This window comes from Bicyclus anynana, chromosome 5 (assembly GCF_947172395.1).
Source record: "Bicyclus anynana chromosome 5, ilBicAnyn1.1, whole genome shotgun sequence".
NCBI lineage: Eukaryota > Metazoa > Arthropoda > Insecta > Lepidoptera > Nymphalidae > Bicyclus > Bicyclus anynana.
Window position 1 is genome coordinate 3,822,059 of NC_069087.1, and position 17,775 is coordinate 3,839,833.

Consider the following 17,775-nt stretch of genomic DNA (forward strand, 5'->3'; position numbering starts at 1 on the left):
ACGAGGATTTTATTGTATTCCTCTATCTTCACAAGTCTTCTCGTCAGGGGTTGCCTGGTAGAGATTGCTTATAGCAATAAAGCCACATTTGCATGCTAAGTTTAGATCATTAATTATTACTGTCTTTTTTTTTTAATTATTTGTGCAATAAAGTATTCTTCTTCTTCTTTTAACATAATGGCTTAACTAGTGTTAGGTGAAGGTGATGTGTTATGCCAACCACTCACTATCAAGTCTGCAGCATACCTAGAAAATGTGGGCAGTGAAAAAAAATATTATGTGAAGTATGGTTTTGATATTTTTTTGCTGTCCATATCCCTAAGTGTGCTGCAGACTTAAATGTATACTTGACTGTGTGTGGCTGGCGTTATAATACTATACATGTTTTACTGTGTTCTGCTTAATATAACAGTGGTCACTTTATAAGATGTTTGCATATTTGTACAGAAAAAAATAAAGTAAACAATTTATTTATATTGTATTCTTCATAATGGGTACATCCCAGTAATTAAGAATTATCTCTTTATCTCTCAGTATCAGTCTCAGATATATCATAAATTTTATCTTTTTTATCTTGAAATTTTGTCTCATCATTGGAGTCTTATATTTCTTAGACAATAATAAATAGCTAATAACAATATTGCTTTATATATATATTATTGTTATTAAAACTCAAAAGTTGCTAGACAGGTATTTTTTGTGTCCTCCAATGCAAGAAAAAAATGGGACACCCAAAGGAAAAGCCAAAATGTTGAAAAGATTCAAATTGCTTATTTGTTTACTATATTGATATTTACTATAATATTATTTGTATTGTTTATATATGTGAATCATCTTTTCACAGCAATTATAGATCAGCCTCATAATCAGTGGATATTCCCTTGATAATTGATTGATAATAATGATTATGAGGATCTAATCTTCAATTAAGATAAAACCATACTATTTGAGCTGTGATATGTGATAGCTCAGTGGATATGACTTCTGCCTCTCCGGATTGCGGTTTGAATCTGGTCCGGGGCATGTGTACATCATTATAATAAACTAGCTGACGCCGCGCAGTTTCACCCGCGTGGTTCCCGTTCCTGTAGGAATATGGGGATAATATATAGCCTATAGCCTTCCTCGATAAATGGGCTATCTAACACTGAAAGAATTTTTCAAATCGGACCAGTAGTTCCTGAGATTAGTGCGTTCAATCAAACAAACAAACAAACTCTTCGGCTTTATAATATTGGTATAGATTAAATATCATGTATCTCAAACAGTGAAGGAAAAACATCATGAGGAAACCTGCATACCAGAGAACTTTCTTTGTTCTCTTTGTGTGTGAAGTCTGCATTAGGCCAGCGTGGTGGGCTATTGGCCTAATCCCTCTCATTCTGAGAGGAGACTCGAGCAAAGCGCACTATGTTAGATGCAATAACATATGTATTGTATCTGTAAATAGGAAGATGAATTCGGCCTGGCGGAGGTGGAGGCTGAAGGCGACAGTGACTACGCGCTGAGCGCTGTGTCGTCCAGCAAGAAGTCCCGCAAAGGGCGCGGCAGCAAGCACAACACTTCCACTTCTGTACCTTCTGATTCAGGATTTGGTAAGTACGACCGCCCTTAGACCTTTTTAATCCAGTCCTTACAGTAGTATCGCTGTAGAAATGGAGTAACTTCTCCCGTTTTCTCAACATTTCCCTTCACAGCTCTGCCCCATTTGATTGTAGCGTGATGAAAAGTATACTATAACCTGCCTAGGAGTATGAAGTACAATTGTACCAAGTTTCGTTAAAATCGAGTAGTTTTCTATAACAAACATACATACAGACAGACAGACCGATAGACAGATGGTCGAAAATTTTACTGATTGCATTTTTTGAACAAAAAAAAAAACTTGCCGAAGCCCTGCGGTTTCACTTGCGTAGTTCCCCTTACCGTGAGAATATCGAGATATCGAGATATATGACACTCCCAAATAAAATGGCTTTCTAATGGTACAATAGTTTTCAAAATTGGTTCAGTAGATTCAGAGATTGCCCCAAACTTTAGCTTTAATAATATTTAAGCTAAAGGTATGAATCACATAAAAATATAATACGGTTGTACAATTATAATATTTGGTTTTAACTTTATTGTCTGTACTTTCATTGTTTGAGAAATAATGGACAGATTTTTGTGTAGGTGTCTAGCAGGCAGTTAATCTAATTTTATTACATATACATGATCATTTATTAAGTTGATTGTTTAGATGAATCCATTCCAGTCATATCTGGACCATTCAATGGAGGTCTAGATAGGAAATTAAAATTGATGACAAAATTGCAGTAGCTTGCAACCAGTTAGATGTGCTTGTAGATGAAGAAAATTTCAGAAATGAGATATGAGTTCCTTTCCTTTACAAATATTGTTGTTTATTTTGATGCCAAATTTTAGTTGTAACATTATAATACTAGTGAACACCCCACTATTTCATCCGCATAGTTCCTGTGGGAATACAGGGATAAAATATGGCCTACGTTACTCGTTAAAAATTTTGCTTTCCTTAGTTGAAAAAATATAAAAAAATCTGTTCTTTAATTTAGCTGTAAAAGCTAAATAGTACAAAATTTAATAAAAAAACTACGGGGATGAAATAAAAAAAATCCAAATTGGTTCAGTAGATCCAGAGATTACCCCCTAGATTACACTTTACCTCTATAGAATATTACGAGTAGTATAGAAATGTGTATGTATAAGAGCCATGATAGCCCAGTGGAATTGACCTCTGCCTCCGATTCAAGAGAATGTGGGTTCGAATCCAGTCCAGGATATGCACCTACAACTTTTCAGTTGTGTGAGAGAGAGACGAATATCTAAGCATTCCATGGATTCACCCTGCAGGTACCAGGTCCATCGCGTGGTAAAGACAAACGTGTAAAAGACACCAAGCAAAGGGACTTGTGACTACTGGATGTAGGGTTAAGGAATTCCTTGACGATTAATCATTTTAAGAAATTAAATATCACGTGTCTCAAACGGTGTAGGAAAAACATCGTGAGTAAACCTGCACACCAGTACATTTTCTTAATGGGGATGATGACTAGGTGTGAATATAGTGATTTTTATGATAAAAAATATACATACATAAGAAGCAAAGATTGACTGGATATTTCCAAAATAAATAAGATTATAAAATTTCAAAATCTATTATTATTATAAATATTTTTTGTCTCCTCCAATGCAAGAAAAACATTAAACATCTAAAGGGACAGCCAACTTGTTGAAAATATTGAAATTGCTTATTTATTTACTATAGGATTGCTACTTCAGCTATTTTGTTTGGTACAAAGTCCACTGGGTCAGCTTCTATTGAATAAAATCAAAATAGCAGATTGTATGTATTTTAACTTTTTCAATTTCATTGAAGCCTTTGTAGTTTAGCTCAATGGTAAAGGGGCTGGACTCAACACTGATAGGTTGTGAGTTCGATTCCCGCCTGCTGGACTGTGCCCACTCCTAGCACTAACTGGAGGGGAAGAGGAATGATATTGGTCAAATTCGTTGAAATAATCATTCGTAGAAACTAAAAATCATTACGATTTGATGTAAAATAGTGCAGTTAAGGTTATTTCGTTGGAATAACTATTTTAGATGATCACTTAAACGAAAATAAGATGAAAAACGATGTAGTGACTCATTAATAAAATGGTACACAAGATACATTATAGGCCCATGGATGGAAAAACATCTTACATGGAGTCATCAACAGTGAACCGAAAATGGGCTGCTAATGATGATGTCAGTCAAGTTTTAATTCGTCCATTCGTTCAACAGGTATGCCCACAGTGGAAGAAGTGTGCACCTCCTTTGGTCTGACGGATGTTGACATTCAGTACTCTGATGCTGACCTGGAGAACTTGACCAGCTACAAGTTGTTCCAACAGCATGTGCGCCCGCTGATTGTAAAAGAAAATCCCAAGGTATCTTATTTTTTATAGTTATACTAGCTGACGCCGCGCGGTTTTACCCGCGTGGTTGCCGTTCCCGTAGGAAAAAGGTGATAATATAGCCTATAGCTTTACTCGATAAAAGGGCTGTCTAACACAGAAAGAATTTTTCAAATCGGACCAGCAGTTCCTGAGATTAGCGATTAGATTCCTGAGATTAGAGAGATCATCTAAAATGATTAATAATTAACACCTGATAACGTAACAAACAAAAACCTACCGTGTATTAAGATTTTTATAGATTTAGTATTCGTAATTGTGTAAACTTATAGCATATTTTACCAGCGTAGTTCCTGTTCCCGTAGGAATATGTCCTTGGGGATGGGGATGGGATGTGTGTAGCTTACCAACAATGAAACAATTTTTCAAATTGGTTTAGTTGTTTTGGAGCCTATTCAATGCAAACAATCATACAATCAATCCTTACCTCTTTAAAATATAAAATAGACAATTATAACCTAATTTTTAAAAGAGCCTTCCTCGATTGGGTCAGAGTAAAGATAAGAAGAATTGGGTGATCAACCAATCCCAAATAAAAAGAATTTTCAATTTGATTCCTTTTTTTTCCGTTCCTGAGATTAGTAGACAGCCAAACAATCTCTTTAGCTTTATAACTTTAGTACATATTAGTATACAATCCAGATTTATAAAGCAAGACTCGAAGCCAAAAGATGGTTAACCAATCGTCTTATAGCATTCTGACCTAACTGACTTTTTAAAATCGGTTTTTAAAATTACTGAACCGATTTTCATTAAAATGAAATAGGACCAACCTGGAAGTATATTATTTCAAACGATAAAAGAATTTTCGAAATTGGTTTGTAAATGAGAAAGTTATGGTAACAAACATTAAAAAAAAAACATACGCGTCGAATTGAGACCCTCCCCCTTTTTTTGATGTCAGTTGAAAACTCATTGGTTTTTTTTTAATTCATTTGGATTGTGTTATGATTTGTTGTTATTCGTTAATAGCTGCCAGTGACCAAACTAATGATATACCTGATATTAGCGCATTCAACCAAATAGGTTTATAAATTTTAGTATAGATTAGTTCAATAAGTTCATAATTTATACAGCAACTAGCGGACGCCCGCGACTTTGTTCACGTGGAATTAAATTTTTCACAAAGCCCGCGGGAACCATAGATTTTTCCGGGATGAAAAGTATTTCAATTCCAAATTGCTTCAGTAGTCGTAGCATAAAAGAGGAACAAACATAGTGTGATACTCTAACAGCCAGTTTCTTCATATAAAGCTGAAGTAACAGTAAAAGTAGTAAGTAGTAAAGAAGACTTTATTTTTCAGTGAATGAAACCGTCACTTTTGATTTATGACGTTACTTTGACTGTTACTTGCGATGTAGAAACTGGCCGTGAAGACAAAGGGGATATTTTAAAACATAAATCATTGTTTTTTTTTTTTTTGAAAGATTGTTTTTATTCGTTAACAGGTGCCAGTGTCCAAACTGATGATGTTAGTGGCAGCGAAGTGGCGCCTCTTCTGCGAGACGAACCCTCACCTGGACGGCGGCACACAGAACTTGGGCTCGGAGGAGAACACCAACACATCCACGGCTTCCGACTATGCGCCAAAGCGTACTGGACGCACTCCTAAAGAATCGAAGGTAATATTGATAGTTTTAATACATATTCGTGCAACATAACCTCAAAAAAATATATATAACATTGATGTAAGTTTATGTTGTATGGAATCTTTGACGGCCTCCGTGGCGCAGTGGTATGCGCAGTGGACTTACAAGACGGAGGTCCTGGGTTCGATCCCCGGCTGGGCTGATTGAGGATTCTTAATTTGTCCAGGTCTGGCCGGTGGAAGGCTTCGGCCGTGGCTAGTTACCACCCTACCGACAAAGACGTACCGCCAAGCGATTTAGCGTTCTGGTACGATGTCGTGTAGAAACCGAAAGGAGTGTGGATTTTTATCCTCCTCCTAACAAGTTAGCCCGCTTCCATCTTAGACTGCATCATCACTTACCATCAGGTGAGATTGTAGTCAAGGGCTAACTTGTACAGAATAAAAAAAAAAAATCTTGAACCAAAAACTTTGTGGCTTTAAAATAAATTAGTAAATAAATAACTAACTTCAATAGCTCTAAATAATTATATTAAAATGTAAATGTAATACAATCACTATGTTATAGTGAATATAGTCATCTGTGGTATAATTTGGCATCTGAACTGAAAATGGGTGACTTTTTCTTTTCTTTTCCGGGCCTTTTCCGCACTTGGCCACTGAGGTTGGCCATTGTAAGTAGAATGGGTGTTTTTGGTATGCATGATCTGTCTAATTTGTTACAAATTCTGTCGGTTCCATAATGATATTTATGTATCTATTTTGTAAAAGTTTTAGAATTGAAAAGGTTATAAAAACAAATATGTAATTAATTTGACAAGAAAGTTTCTGTATGTAAAAGTGTTCTAATATTTGATATCAACTATAGTTCATTTACACCAGAGTTCCTCAAACTTTTTTGTGTTGTAGACCCCTTACCATGTTTTTCCGTGTTCGGTAGACCACCTACTTACCTGGTATTGATTTCCTGTATATTTGTAACTGTAGTGAAGTTTAGTGTTAAGAGCTTAAAATAAAACACATGTTAATTTATACATTTATTAATTGAATTTAGATTAAAACTACTCAAAATCAAATTTTGTATCTGTTATGTAAAATATATGTAACATTAAATAAACATAAAATAAACTATAAATAAAATAACATAAGCAATAAGTCAATATTTTTAGTGAGAAGGATGAACCTGATACTTTAATAATAAAGATATAAGATAGTATGATGTAAGTAAATAGGTACTATCAGTGTGTGTTAAGATCCACAATTTCATTTCATGGACCCCCAATTTTTTTTTCTCTGACGTAGACCCCTTGCAGGTTGTCATAGACCCCTAGGGGTCGATTTAGACCACTTTGGGAATCACTGATTTACACTATTCAATCTATTAATTGAATGTGATCAGATTGAAGACTCGATCGACGAGCCAGAAGAGGAGGAAGACGACGGCATCAGCGACGAGGGCACGCCGGCGCCCCGCAAGCGCGGCCGCAAGCCAAAGCACGCGGGCGGCACGCCGCGCGGCAAGCCGGGCCGCAAGCCCAAGGTGCCCACGCTCAAGATCAAGTTCAGCAAGCGCAAACGCACCAGCAGTGTGAGTATTGCGATTGATCGTCACCTCCATTATAGTCTAAGATCCGGCATTAGAAATATATACCCTCATCTATTAATTATTTGAGATAAGAAATACTTGTAAATAATAGAAAATATTCACATTGACACATTGCACATGGGTTGCCTATACTAAAGCCTTCCTATTTCTAAAAAAATTAGAAATGAGGGTAGAAAACGCATGTCATTTCATTACTTTTTTATTTTAAATTATGTATTGTTGTTTTATAACACATTATTCAAAATGTATTAACTATATTTAATTGTTTTAAGCTTAATAATCAAATTTAATTTCAATACTTTAAGAACAAGTTAATTATAATTATTATTAGGTGCGAAATGTCTAGCGATTTATACCCTCATTTTTAATATGTTTGTTGGTAAACAGTATTCCTCGAGTATGGCTTTAGTATAGATAAATTTATTTATTCTCAAAGATGTGGAATGCTCTTTCGTTTTCCACACCACCTACAACATGGGTATCTTCAACTCAAGAGTGAATAGGCATCGGCATAGGCAAGCGCATTCTACCTAGGCTGCATCATCGCTTACCATCAGGCGTGATGCCTAGCTAGCTAGCTTAGCGCTTGCTTATTAAAAAAAAAAAGAGTATTGCGAATGATCAACACCTCCATTAGCCACATACATGGGCGTAGCCAGGATTGAATTTTGGGGGGGGGGCAGCTGTACTTAAATTGAGTATCTCACATTACTTATTGATTACTGTCCGACTGAACTAGTATTTTTACGGCCAAAACCGAAATCGAGTGCTTCAGCCATAGTTTCGGTGACGGCTGTAGTTTCGGCCAGTTTTCAGCCGAAACTGATTTTTGAATTGAATATTTAGATTGAATAATTAGATTGAAATCTAAGAAACAATGCGCATCGTATTTGCATTGCGCTACTAGTAGCTTCCCTTCTCAACAGGGATGTGATCCCTCTCTGCTCCTATTGCATAGCTATGGAGCTCAAGTAACTGACGACTCTGCTTTTCAACGCGACTTTGTACTGGCACACTATATTGCTTGGCAGTACGTCTTTGCCGGTAACTAGCCACGGCCGAAGTCACCTATTATAGCTTACATCTGGACCGATTAAGAAACTCTACATCTACAAAACTCCTCTGTTTTGTAAATCGACCGCGCATGCCACTGCGCCACAGAGGACGTTACAATAATCATGATGATATAATTTTACAGGAGGAGGAACAAGAAGGTAGCGCAGGAGCCAACTCAGATTCAGATGCAGAGTTTGAGCAAATGCTGGCTGAGGCGGATGAGCCCAAAGCTGTCTCCAGCAACGCAGAAGAGGCTGGCCAGTCTAAGGACGATGATCCTAACACATCGGTAAGTGTGGCTTGAAAATGTTAAACCTATTTTTTTTATTTAATGACAAGATAGCTCTTGACTGCAGTCACACCTGCTGATAGTTCATACACCAAATGGTTGGTTTAAAAAAGACAATGACATTTGTCTTAATTTTTTTTAGATATAAGTAAATTGCCAGGTGCCCATTCCCTTTTATAAAATGAAATTGCATTTTTATTGCAGCAGCAGCAGCCGAAAAAGAAGGCTAAAACCAAAATTGGTAACAAGACCAAAAAGAAGAAGAAGATGAAGACCACAAACAAATTCCCGGACGGCGCAGAAGGAGAACACGAACATCAGGATTACTGTGAAGTGAGTTGTCGTTGAGTGACATATTTCTTATCACGTCATGGAAACTTTTTTCATTCTTGTAGGCCTAAGATGTGCACCAACACATATCTTGAGACGAGATTGTAATGATAAAAGAAATTGTAGTTATTTTAACTATTGTAAATTATACTGACTTGAATTGCTTTGAGAAAAGTATATAGTATGGCCGTGCCGCTTTATTTTTGCTCAACTTGGCGGAGGCACTGCCGTGCCTTCAGATGTCTAAGTAATACATAAATATAAGTTAACTGTCTCATTGGTCCTGTGGTTAACTGGTCTAGCTACGGACAATGAGGTCCAGGGTTCGAATCCCGGGTCAGACCAACAAAAAAAAATATGTTATTGGGACTCTTCTTACAAAAAAAAATCTTAATAGCAGCCTGGAGTTAGGAAGTTGGCGGTGTTAGTACACCCCCGTGCCACGGAGAGCACGTAAAACCGTCGGTCCTGCGCCTGATCTTTCACTGGTTGTGTCGGTCTGCCGTCCCATCGGACTATAAGAGTGAGGGTATAGAGCAGGGTTTCCCAAACTTTCGGCGCCACGAACCCCGGTTAAAATTTCCAAGTGACAGCGAACCCCTTACTAACTATTGGGAAAACCCACCGCAAAAAAAAAATACTGTTGATTAAAATAAGGTTTTCATTTGAATAAAAGGTAACACATAAGGTACCAAAAGATATGTCTTTGTAATACTAATGTGATGGGTGTGCTTGTTTCTTGTCGCAAATGGATTCAATTTTAGGAGTAATTTTGAACAATTTTAACCTTCATTCTGACTCTGTATCAGTTAACAAGCCACCATTAAGTAAATCTGGCCGCGAACCCCCTGCCGTCAAATGGCGAACCCCACTTTGAGAAACCCTGGTATAGAGAGTGCACCTGTGCTTGCGCACACACTTGTGCACTATCTCCTGCGTGGAGCATATTAAATATAAGTTAATAATGATATAATGATTGTGTAGGTATGTCAACAAGGAGGTGAAATAATACTCTGTGACACATGTCCTCGGGCGTACCACTTGGTATGTTTGGAGCCAGAGTTGGAAGAGACTCCCGAGGGGCGCTGGTCGTGTCCGCACTGCGAGGCTGAAGGCAACCAGGACCAGGATGATGATGATGAACACCAAGAGTTCTGCAGGTCAGTGCTTGTCTCAGTTCAGAGATCATGAGAGTTCAAGAAGTTGTTTGGTTAAACACATCAGTTTTCAAGGTCTAGACAAGACAATTTGGAAGTCCCTACAAAAGGCCTACGTCCTGCAGTGGAGATAAATATACTTTATTTGCACACCACCACAAAGACATACAAGTGAAATAAAAACATATTAAGAAGAGATCAGCATATAAAAGGTGGCCTTATCGCTAACTAGCGATATCTTCCAGGCAACCTTCGGTTTAGGAAAACTTAAGGACATCATCAGGTGGCGTAAAACAAAAATAACTATAGTAAAAAAAGTTAGTTTCGTTTCTACACTTTTTTGCCAAGCTGTATGTGTCACATCAGACCAAATTCATATTTTAGATTGATCTTTCTATAATTACCATTATAGTGTGCTGCAATAAATGATAATTATAATATTTATATTACATAACAAATCTTTCGTTAGACAAAAAATTACTGATTCAAGAAAAATTTGAAAATATATAAATTAGTATTCATAATTTAGTTAAGCAATTATTTTAAATCATTATCATGTATTGGCAGGATTTGCAAAGATGGAGGTGAATTGCTTTGCTGTGATTCGTGTCCCTCTGCCTACCACCGATTCTGTCTCAACCCACCACTAGAAGAAGTGCCGGATGGAGAGTGGAGATGCCCTCGATGTAGCGTAAGTGTATTTATTTATTTATTTATTTATTTATATATACTTTATTGCACAAAAGAGAAACAATACCAAAGAAAATACAAGAAAATTCTGTAAACAATTGGTATGTGCAAAGTCGGTCTTATTGCTTATAGCAATATCTACCAGACAATCTTTGGATAAAGGACTTAATGTATTTATTTTACTTATTTATTATTTTATTTTATTATTAAGTTATTATACTATACCCTCGGAAACCTTTTATTTTTGATAAAATGTTTAGAAAATAAATAAATACCTAATACTTACTATTCTATTTATTTATTTGTATTATATTTATTTACTTGATTTCAAGTATATATTTTGTTAATTCAATATTTGATCATGTCTGAATTGTTGTATTGCTTATTTTGTTAAATTTTTGTATTAAAAGTGCATTTTTGGTGGGTGAAAGATACTTGAATGTTTTACTTTGACAATATGTATGTACTAAATTTTATGCATATCACTTTAGCTATGGGGTGTAAAGCTAGGCAAAAACACCTTCATAATAATAACTTTCGATTGATTTCGATTCAGTTTGATTTTAATATAAGATTTGGTAAATTGATTGTATTGTCAGTGCATTTTAATAAATTAAATATTACGTGCCTCAAACGGTGAAGGAAAAATATCGTGAGAAAACCGGCATACCTGAGAATTTTCTTAATTCTCTATGTGTGTGAAATTTGTCAATCCGCTTAAGGCTACCGTGGTGGACGACTAGCCTAACCCCTCTCATTCTGACAGGAGACTCGTGCTCAACAGTGAACCGAATACGGGTGTAATGACGAAATTGATTGTTCCAGTGTCCACCTCTCGAGGGTAAAGTGGCAAAGATCTTAACATGGCGATGGAAAGAGCACTCTTCCAAGTCGAAAGCGCCGCGTTCCAGAGAGTTCTTTGTCAAATGGCTCGAGCGATCATACTGGCACTGCAGTTGGATCTCAGAAATACAGGTAAACATTGTTTAAATGCTTTGTAGCTGTAACTTTAACTGATCGAGATCATCTCTAATCCATCCATATCCATAATAAAAATTATTTTTTTATTATGGATATAGATAATTTTCGTGATACACTTTTATCTCAAACTACTAGTAGCGCCATCTAGTATGCGACTCGGCAACTACCTTCATTTAACGCGCGAGTACTTATTACCTTCTGTTGTTTTAGCTGGATGTGTTCCACCCGCTGATGTACCGCTACTACATGCGCAAGTGTGACCCAGAGGAACCGCCCAAACTTGACGAGCTTCTTGAAGAGCGCGAAGGGCTCAAACGGCTCAAAGTCAAGCAAAGCCGGGAACAACAGGACTCCGATGAAAAGATGCTCGAGGAGAAATATTACAGGTTAGCTAACATAAAAATATATAAGGAAAGTGTATGTTATAGCTGCCATTGAGACTGCGAGAATTATAAAAAAATTGTTATGTTTAATACTGCCGTGCTAAGCGCAAAAGCACAAAAAGTATCTCAGTGACTGCAAGTTTTGTGATAATTGAAGTTATGTAAAGGTAGTTTTAAGATAAAAGTGAGATATAAAAAACTTTCTGAATGGGTTTTCTATACTTTAAAATTAAATACCGCTATAAGGTGATAGTATAATGAACTAACATTAGCTGCATATTTTTCTAAGCTATTCGATAGCACAAAAGTCAAATAAATGATTTTCTTTTTTGAGATACCGCTTTTGCGCTTAGCACGGCAGAATAGCTCTTAAAGCCTGTCACTGATAGAAAGAAGTTCATTGTTTTACGTTCTGCATTGTGCTATAAACGCATAACGCAGAACTTTAAACATCTGAATGTTGTCTTTTGAAGAATTCGTTACTTTTCAATCTGATTAGGACTAAAATATATTTTCTCTGTTTAGATACGGCGTAAAACCAGAGTGGCTAATAGTCCACAGGGTGATAAACCATCGCACGTCTCGCGATGGCACTACTTATTATTTAGTGAAATGGCGGGACTTGTCCTATGATCAGGCCACGTGGGAGTCTGAGAATGCAGACATTGCCGGCCTCAAATACGCCATTGAGTATTATCAGGTAATATATATAATATTCCAATTTTATGAGTGTGTACATTGAATGAAAACGCTCTCAAAAATAGGTAATATTTTACCTATTTTTGAGAGCTTGACGAACTTCCGCATTAGTTGTCTTAGCCTGTTGACTGAACCAATAAGATTGTTGTTAAAGCAGATAAAGAAATGAAAATCATATTTTTTGGCTAGTAAACCTGGTTTGTAATATAGGCTTGAAAAGTCGAATGAATAAAAATGTTTTTCTTTAACAGGACATGCGCGCACACATCACTTCTGAAGGTAAATCGAAAGGCAGCAAAGGTAAGAAGCCTGGCCGCAAGAGCAGGAATAAAGACAATGTCGATGACGACGAAAACAATAGTGGCTTGTTAAGAAAATATAATGCACCGCCAGATCGCCCCATCACCAACCTCAACAAGAAGTATGAAGATCAACCCGCATTTGTCTACGAAACTGGAATGCAGCTGCATCCGTATCAATTAGAAGGTCTGAACTGGTTGCGGTATTCGTGGGGTAACGGAATCGACACAATCCTTGCCGATGAAATGGGTCTGGGTAAAACTATTCAAACTGTAACATTCCTGTATTCCCTGTTCAAGGAAGGTCATTGTAAAGGGCCATTCTTAGTGTCCGTGCCTCTGTCGACGATCATCAATTGGGAGAGAGAATTCGAGCTCTGGGCTCCAGATTTATACTGCATCACTTATGTGGGTGACAAAGATTCTAGAGCTGTGATACGGGAAAATGAGCTCACATTCGACGATGGTGCAAATAGAGGTGGAAGGCCTTCGAAGATTAAATCTCAAGTCAAGTTCAATGTTCTCCTGACATCATATGAACTTATCTCCATCGACTCGACATGCCTCGGTTCCATTGACTGGGCGGTGCTCGTAGTCGATGAAGCTCACAGATTAAAAAGTAACCAGTCAAAGTTCTTTAGGCTTCTAGCCGGGTATCACATAAACTATAAATTATTACTCACTGGAACTCCTTTACAAAATAACCTTGAGGAATTGTTCCATCTTTTAAATTTCTTGAACAAAGATAAGTTCTGTGATCTTGCTGCGTTCCAAAACGAATTTGCAGACGTATCTAAGGAAGAGCAAGTGAAAAGATTACACGAAATGTTGGGGCCGCATATGCTGCGGCGTCTCAAGGCTGATGTATTGAAAAACATGCCCACAAAATCTGAATTTATTGTACGTGTCGAATTATCGCCAATGCAGAAGAAATATTACAAGTATATTTTGACAAGAAATTTCGAGGCATTGAATCCAAAGAGCGGCGGCCAGACCGTATCTTTACTCAACGTGATGATGGACTTAAAGAAATGTTGCAATCATCCTTATTTGTTCCCCGTGGCAGCTGAGGAGGCACCGCTCGGCCCTCATGGAAACTATGATACACAGGCGTTGGTTAAAGCGTCAGGAAAGCTTGTGCTCATGTCGAAGATGTTGAGGCAGTTGAAAGAGCAAGGGCATAGAGTTCTCATCTTCTCTCAAATGACAAAGATGTTGGACATTCTCGAAGATTTCCTGGAGGGCGAGGGGTACAAATATGAAAGAATCGATGGTGGCATTACCGGTACGATACGACAGGAGGCTATTGATAGGTTTAATGCTCCTGGGGCTCAACAATTCGTTTTCCTTCTATCGACAAGGGCCGGCGGTTTGGGTATCAATTTGGCGACCGCTGATACTGTTATTATTTATGATTCCGATTGGAATCCACATAACGACATTCAGGCGTTTTCGCGAGCTCATCGTATCGGTCAAGCGAACAAAGTCATGATCTATCGATTCGTAACACGCAACAGTGTCGAGGAGCGAGTCACGCAAGTAGCTAAAAGGAAAATGATGTTGACTCATTTGGTCGTGCGTCCGGGTATGGGCGGAAAAGGGGCTAACTTTACTAAGCAAGAGCTGGATGATATTCTAAGATTTGGTACAGAAGAGTTATTTAAAGAAGAAGAGGGCAAAGAGGAAGCCATTCATTACGACGACAAAGCTGTTGGAGACTTACTCGATCGTTCGAAGGAAGGTATTGAACAAAAGGAATCTTGGGCCAACGAGTACCTCAGCTCTTTCAAAGTCGCCAATTATTCTACCAAAGAAGGAGATAATGAGGAAGAAGTCGATACTGAAATTATTAAACAAGAAGCTGAAAATACTGACCCGGCTTACTGGATCAAACTGCTTAGACACCATTATGAACAGCATCAAGAAGATCAGGCCCGAACTCTCGGCAAAGGCAAAAGAGTTCGTAAACAAGTCAACTATAATGACGGTAGTGTTGCTCAAACTGAAAATAGAGAAGATTCTACTTGGCAAGAAAATGGATCAGATTACAACTCAGATTTCTCTCATGGCAGTGAAGATGATAAGGAAGATGACGATTTCGATGAAAAGAATGACAATGGAGATCTCCTCAGTCGCCGTAGCAAGAGACGTCTTGAAAGACGAGAAGAAAGAGATAGACCTCTACCACCTTTACTCGCCAGGGTGGGTGGAAATATTGAGGTTCTCGGTTTTAATGCTCGACAGAGGAAATCATTCCTTAACGCAATCATGCGTTATGGTATGCCGCCACAGGACGCGTTTAATTCACAATGGCTAGTGAGAGATCTCAGAGGAAAATCAGAACGTAATTTTAAGGCTTACGTGTCACTGTTTATGCGACATTTGTGTGAGCCTGGTGCGGATAATGCCGAGACGTTTGCTGACGGCGTCCCACGAGAAGGTTTATCGAGACAACACGTGTTGACGAGGATCGGTGTTATGAGTCTCATAAGGAAGAAGGTGCAAGAATTTGAACACATCAATGGATACTACAGTATGCCTGAGTTGATTCGAAAACCAGTTGAACCCGTGAAGATCGCAGGCGGTGAAAGCGCTGCGCCGAGCCCGGCTCCTTCATCAGCCACGCCCATAACATCGGCGGCGCCGTCCCCCGCGCCCACACAAACTACACCTGCCTCTGGTCAGGCACCTACCCCTGGAGGTTCAGAAAAAGATGAAAAAGAAGACGCGAAAGACGACAAACCGGAATCCAAAGATAGCAAAGATAAGGAAGAACCGATGGACACGAGTGCCGTTAAAGAGGAAAAGGAGAAACCGGACGACAAAGAACCAGTAAAAGATGTTAGTGTTAAAGAAGAAGTAAAAGAAGAGAGACGAATGTCGGTAGATGAGGAGCCATCTAAAGACGAGGATAAATTAGATGAAAACAAGACCGAGGATAAAGAAGCTAAAATCAAAGAGGAGAAAGAGGAGTTGGATAAAAAGGAGGACGCTAAGAGTGACAAGACGGAATCGGAGGGGTCTGACAAGCCCAAAGATGAGAAAAAAGACGAAGACGATGATGACGTCGTACTTGTCAAGGAGGAGGAAGATTTGAAGGTGGAACGCCGCAAGTTCATGTTTAACATCGCGGATGGAGGTTTCACGGAGTTGCACACTCTGTGGTTGAACGAGGAGAGAGCGGCCGCGCCCGGCAGGGAGTACGAGATCTGGCACAGGCGGCACGACTACTGGCTGCTGGCTGGCATCGTGACGCACGGCTACGGACGCTGGCAGGACATACAGAACGACCTGCGGTTCGCGATCATCAACGAGCCCTTCAAGATGGACGTCGGCAAGGGCAACTTCCTGGAGATCAAGAACAAGTTCTTAGCGCGGAGATTTAAGGTGATTATTGAAATTTATTTTAACAGCGCCTTGCAAACGTTACAGTTGTCTCACATGATCTTTTGTTCTTATATTTGTTTGTTACGCTTTTTTGTCGAGCTACCCAACTTGTCATATGTGAAGAACAGGAAATAAATTTTCTTTCTTTGATCGAGAAAAAACTGTACTACTCAGCTTTTATGATGAATGAAGCCCATAGATTCCAGATAGTAGATTAAGAGTTTGCTAGCTATTTATGGGCCGTCAACTATGTAATGGTTTACTCTACAATTACCACATTAAACCGTTTTAGTTGCTGGAACAAGCGCTAGTGATCGAGGAGCAGCTCCGGCGCGCGGCGTACCTGAACCTCACGCAGGACCCCAACCACCCCGCCATGTCGCTCAACGCGCGCTTCGCCGAGGTGGAGTGTCTGGCCGAGTCGCACCAGCACCTCAGCAAGGAGTCGCTGGCCGGCAACAAGCCCGCCAACGCTGTGCTGCACAAGGTGAGTGATGACCCCGCCATATCGCTCAACGTGCGCTTCGCCGAGGTGGAGTGTCTGGCCGAGTCGCACCACCTCCACCTCAGCAAGGAGTCGCTGGCCGGCAACAAGCCCGCCAACGCTGTGCTGCACAAGGTGAGTGCTGACCCCGCCATGTCGCTCAACGCGCGCTTTGCCGAGGTGGAGTGTCTGGCCGAGTCGCACCAGCACCTCAGCAAGGAGTCGCTGGCCGGCAACAAGCCCGCCAACGCTGTGCTGCATAAGGTGAGTGATGACCCCGCCATGTCGCTCAACGCGCGCTTCGCCGAGGTGGAGTGTCTGGCCGAGTCGCACCAGCACCTCAGCAAGGAGTCGCTGGCCGGCAACAAGCCCGCCAACGCTGTGCTGCATAAGGTGAGTGATGACCCCGCCATGTCGCTCAACGCGCGCTTCGCCGAGGTGGAGTGTCTGGCCGAGTCGCACCAGCACCTCAGCAAGGAGTCGCTGGCCGGCAACAAGCCCGCCAACGCGGTGCTGCACAAGGTGAGTGATGACCCCGCCATATCGCTCAACGTGCGCTTCGCCGAGGTGGAGTGTCTGGCCGAGTCGCACCAGCACCTCAGCAAGGAGTCGCTGGCCGGCAACAAGCCCGCCAACGCTGTGCTGCACAAGGTGAGTGATGACCCCGCCATGTCGCTCAACGCGCTTCGCCGAGGTGGAGTGTCTGGCCGAGTCGCACCAGCACCTCAGCAAGGAGTCGCTGGCCGGCAACAAGCCCGCCAACGCTGTGCTGCACAAGGTGAGTGATGACCCCGCCATATCGCTCAACGTGCGCTTCGCCGAGGTGGAGTGTCTGGCCGAGTCGCACC

The 17,775-nt window shown here is 39.8% G+C and overlaps 1 protein-coding gene across 4 annotated transcripts in view; it reads left to right on the forward strand.

Annotated features, from left to right (window-relative positions):
* LOC112048439 (chromodomain-helicase-DNA-binding protein Mi-2 homolog) overlaps positions 1-17,775 on the forward strand; it is a 35,960-nt gene that overhangs the window by 1,873 nt on the left and 16,312 nt on the right. For all 4 annotated transcript variants that reach the window (XR_008250857.1, XR_008250856.1, XR_008250858.1 and 1 more), the window contains exons 4-16: positions 1,451-1,595; positions 3,805-3,950; positions 5,427-5,600; positions 6,966-7,154; positions 8,371-8,517; positions 8,722-8,850; positions 9,832-10,007; positions 10,572-10,695; positions 11,520-11,669; positions 11,886-12,061; positions 12,584-12,758; positions 13,009-16,443; positions 16,736-17,705. Coding sequence is in view for 1 of the 4 variants with exons in the window: in XM_052881701.1 (XP_052737661.1) it covers positions 1,451-1,595; positions 3,805-3,950; positions 5,427-5,600; positions 6,966-7,154; positions 8,371-8,517; positions 8,722-8,850; positions 9,832-10,007; positions 10,572-10,695; positions 11,520-11,669; positions 11,886-12,061; positions 12,584-12,758; positions 13,009-16,443; positions 16,736-17,705 (6,136 nt within the window). In the remaining 3 variants the exon portion in view is untranslated. The remainder of the gene's footprint in view (positions 1-1,450; positions 1,596-3,804; positions 3,951-5,426; positions 5,601-6,965; positions 7,155-8,370; positions 8,518-8,721; positions 8,851-9,831; positions 10,008-10,571; positions 10,696-11,519; positions 11,670-11,885; positions 12,062-12,583; positions 12,759-13,008; positions 16,444-16,735; positions 17,706-17,775) is intronic.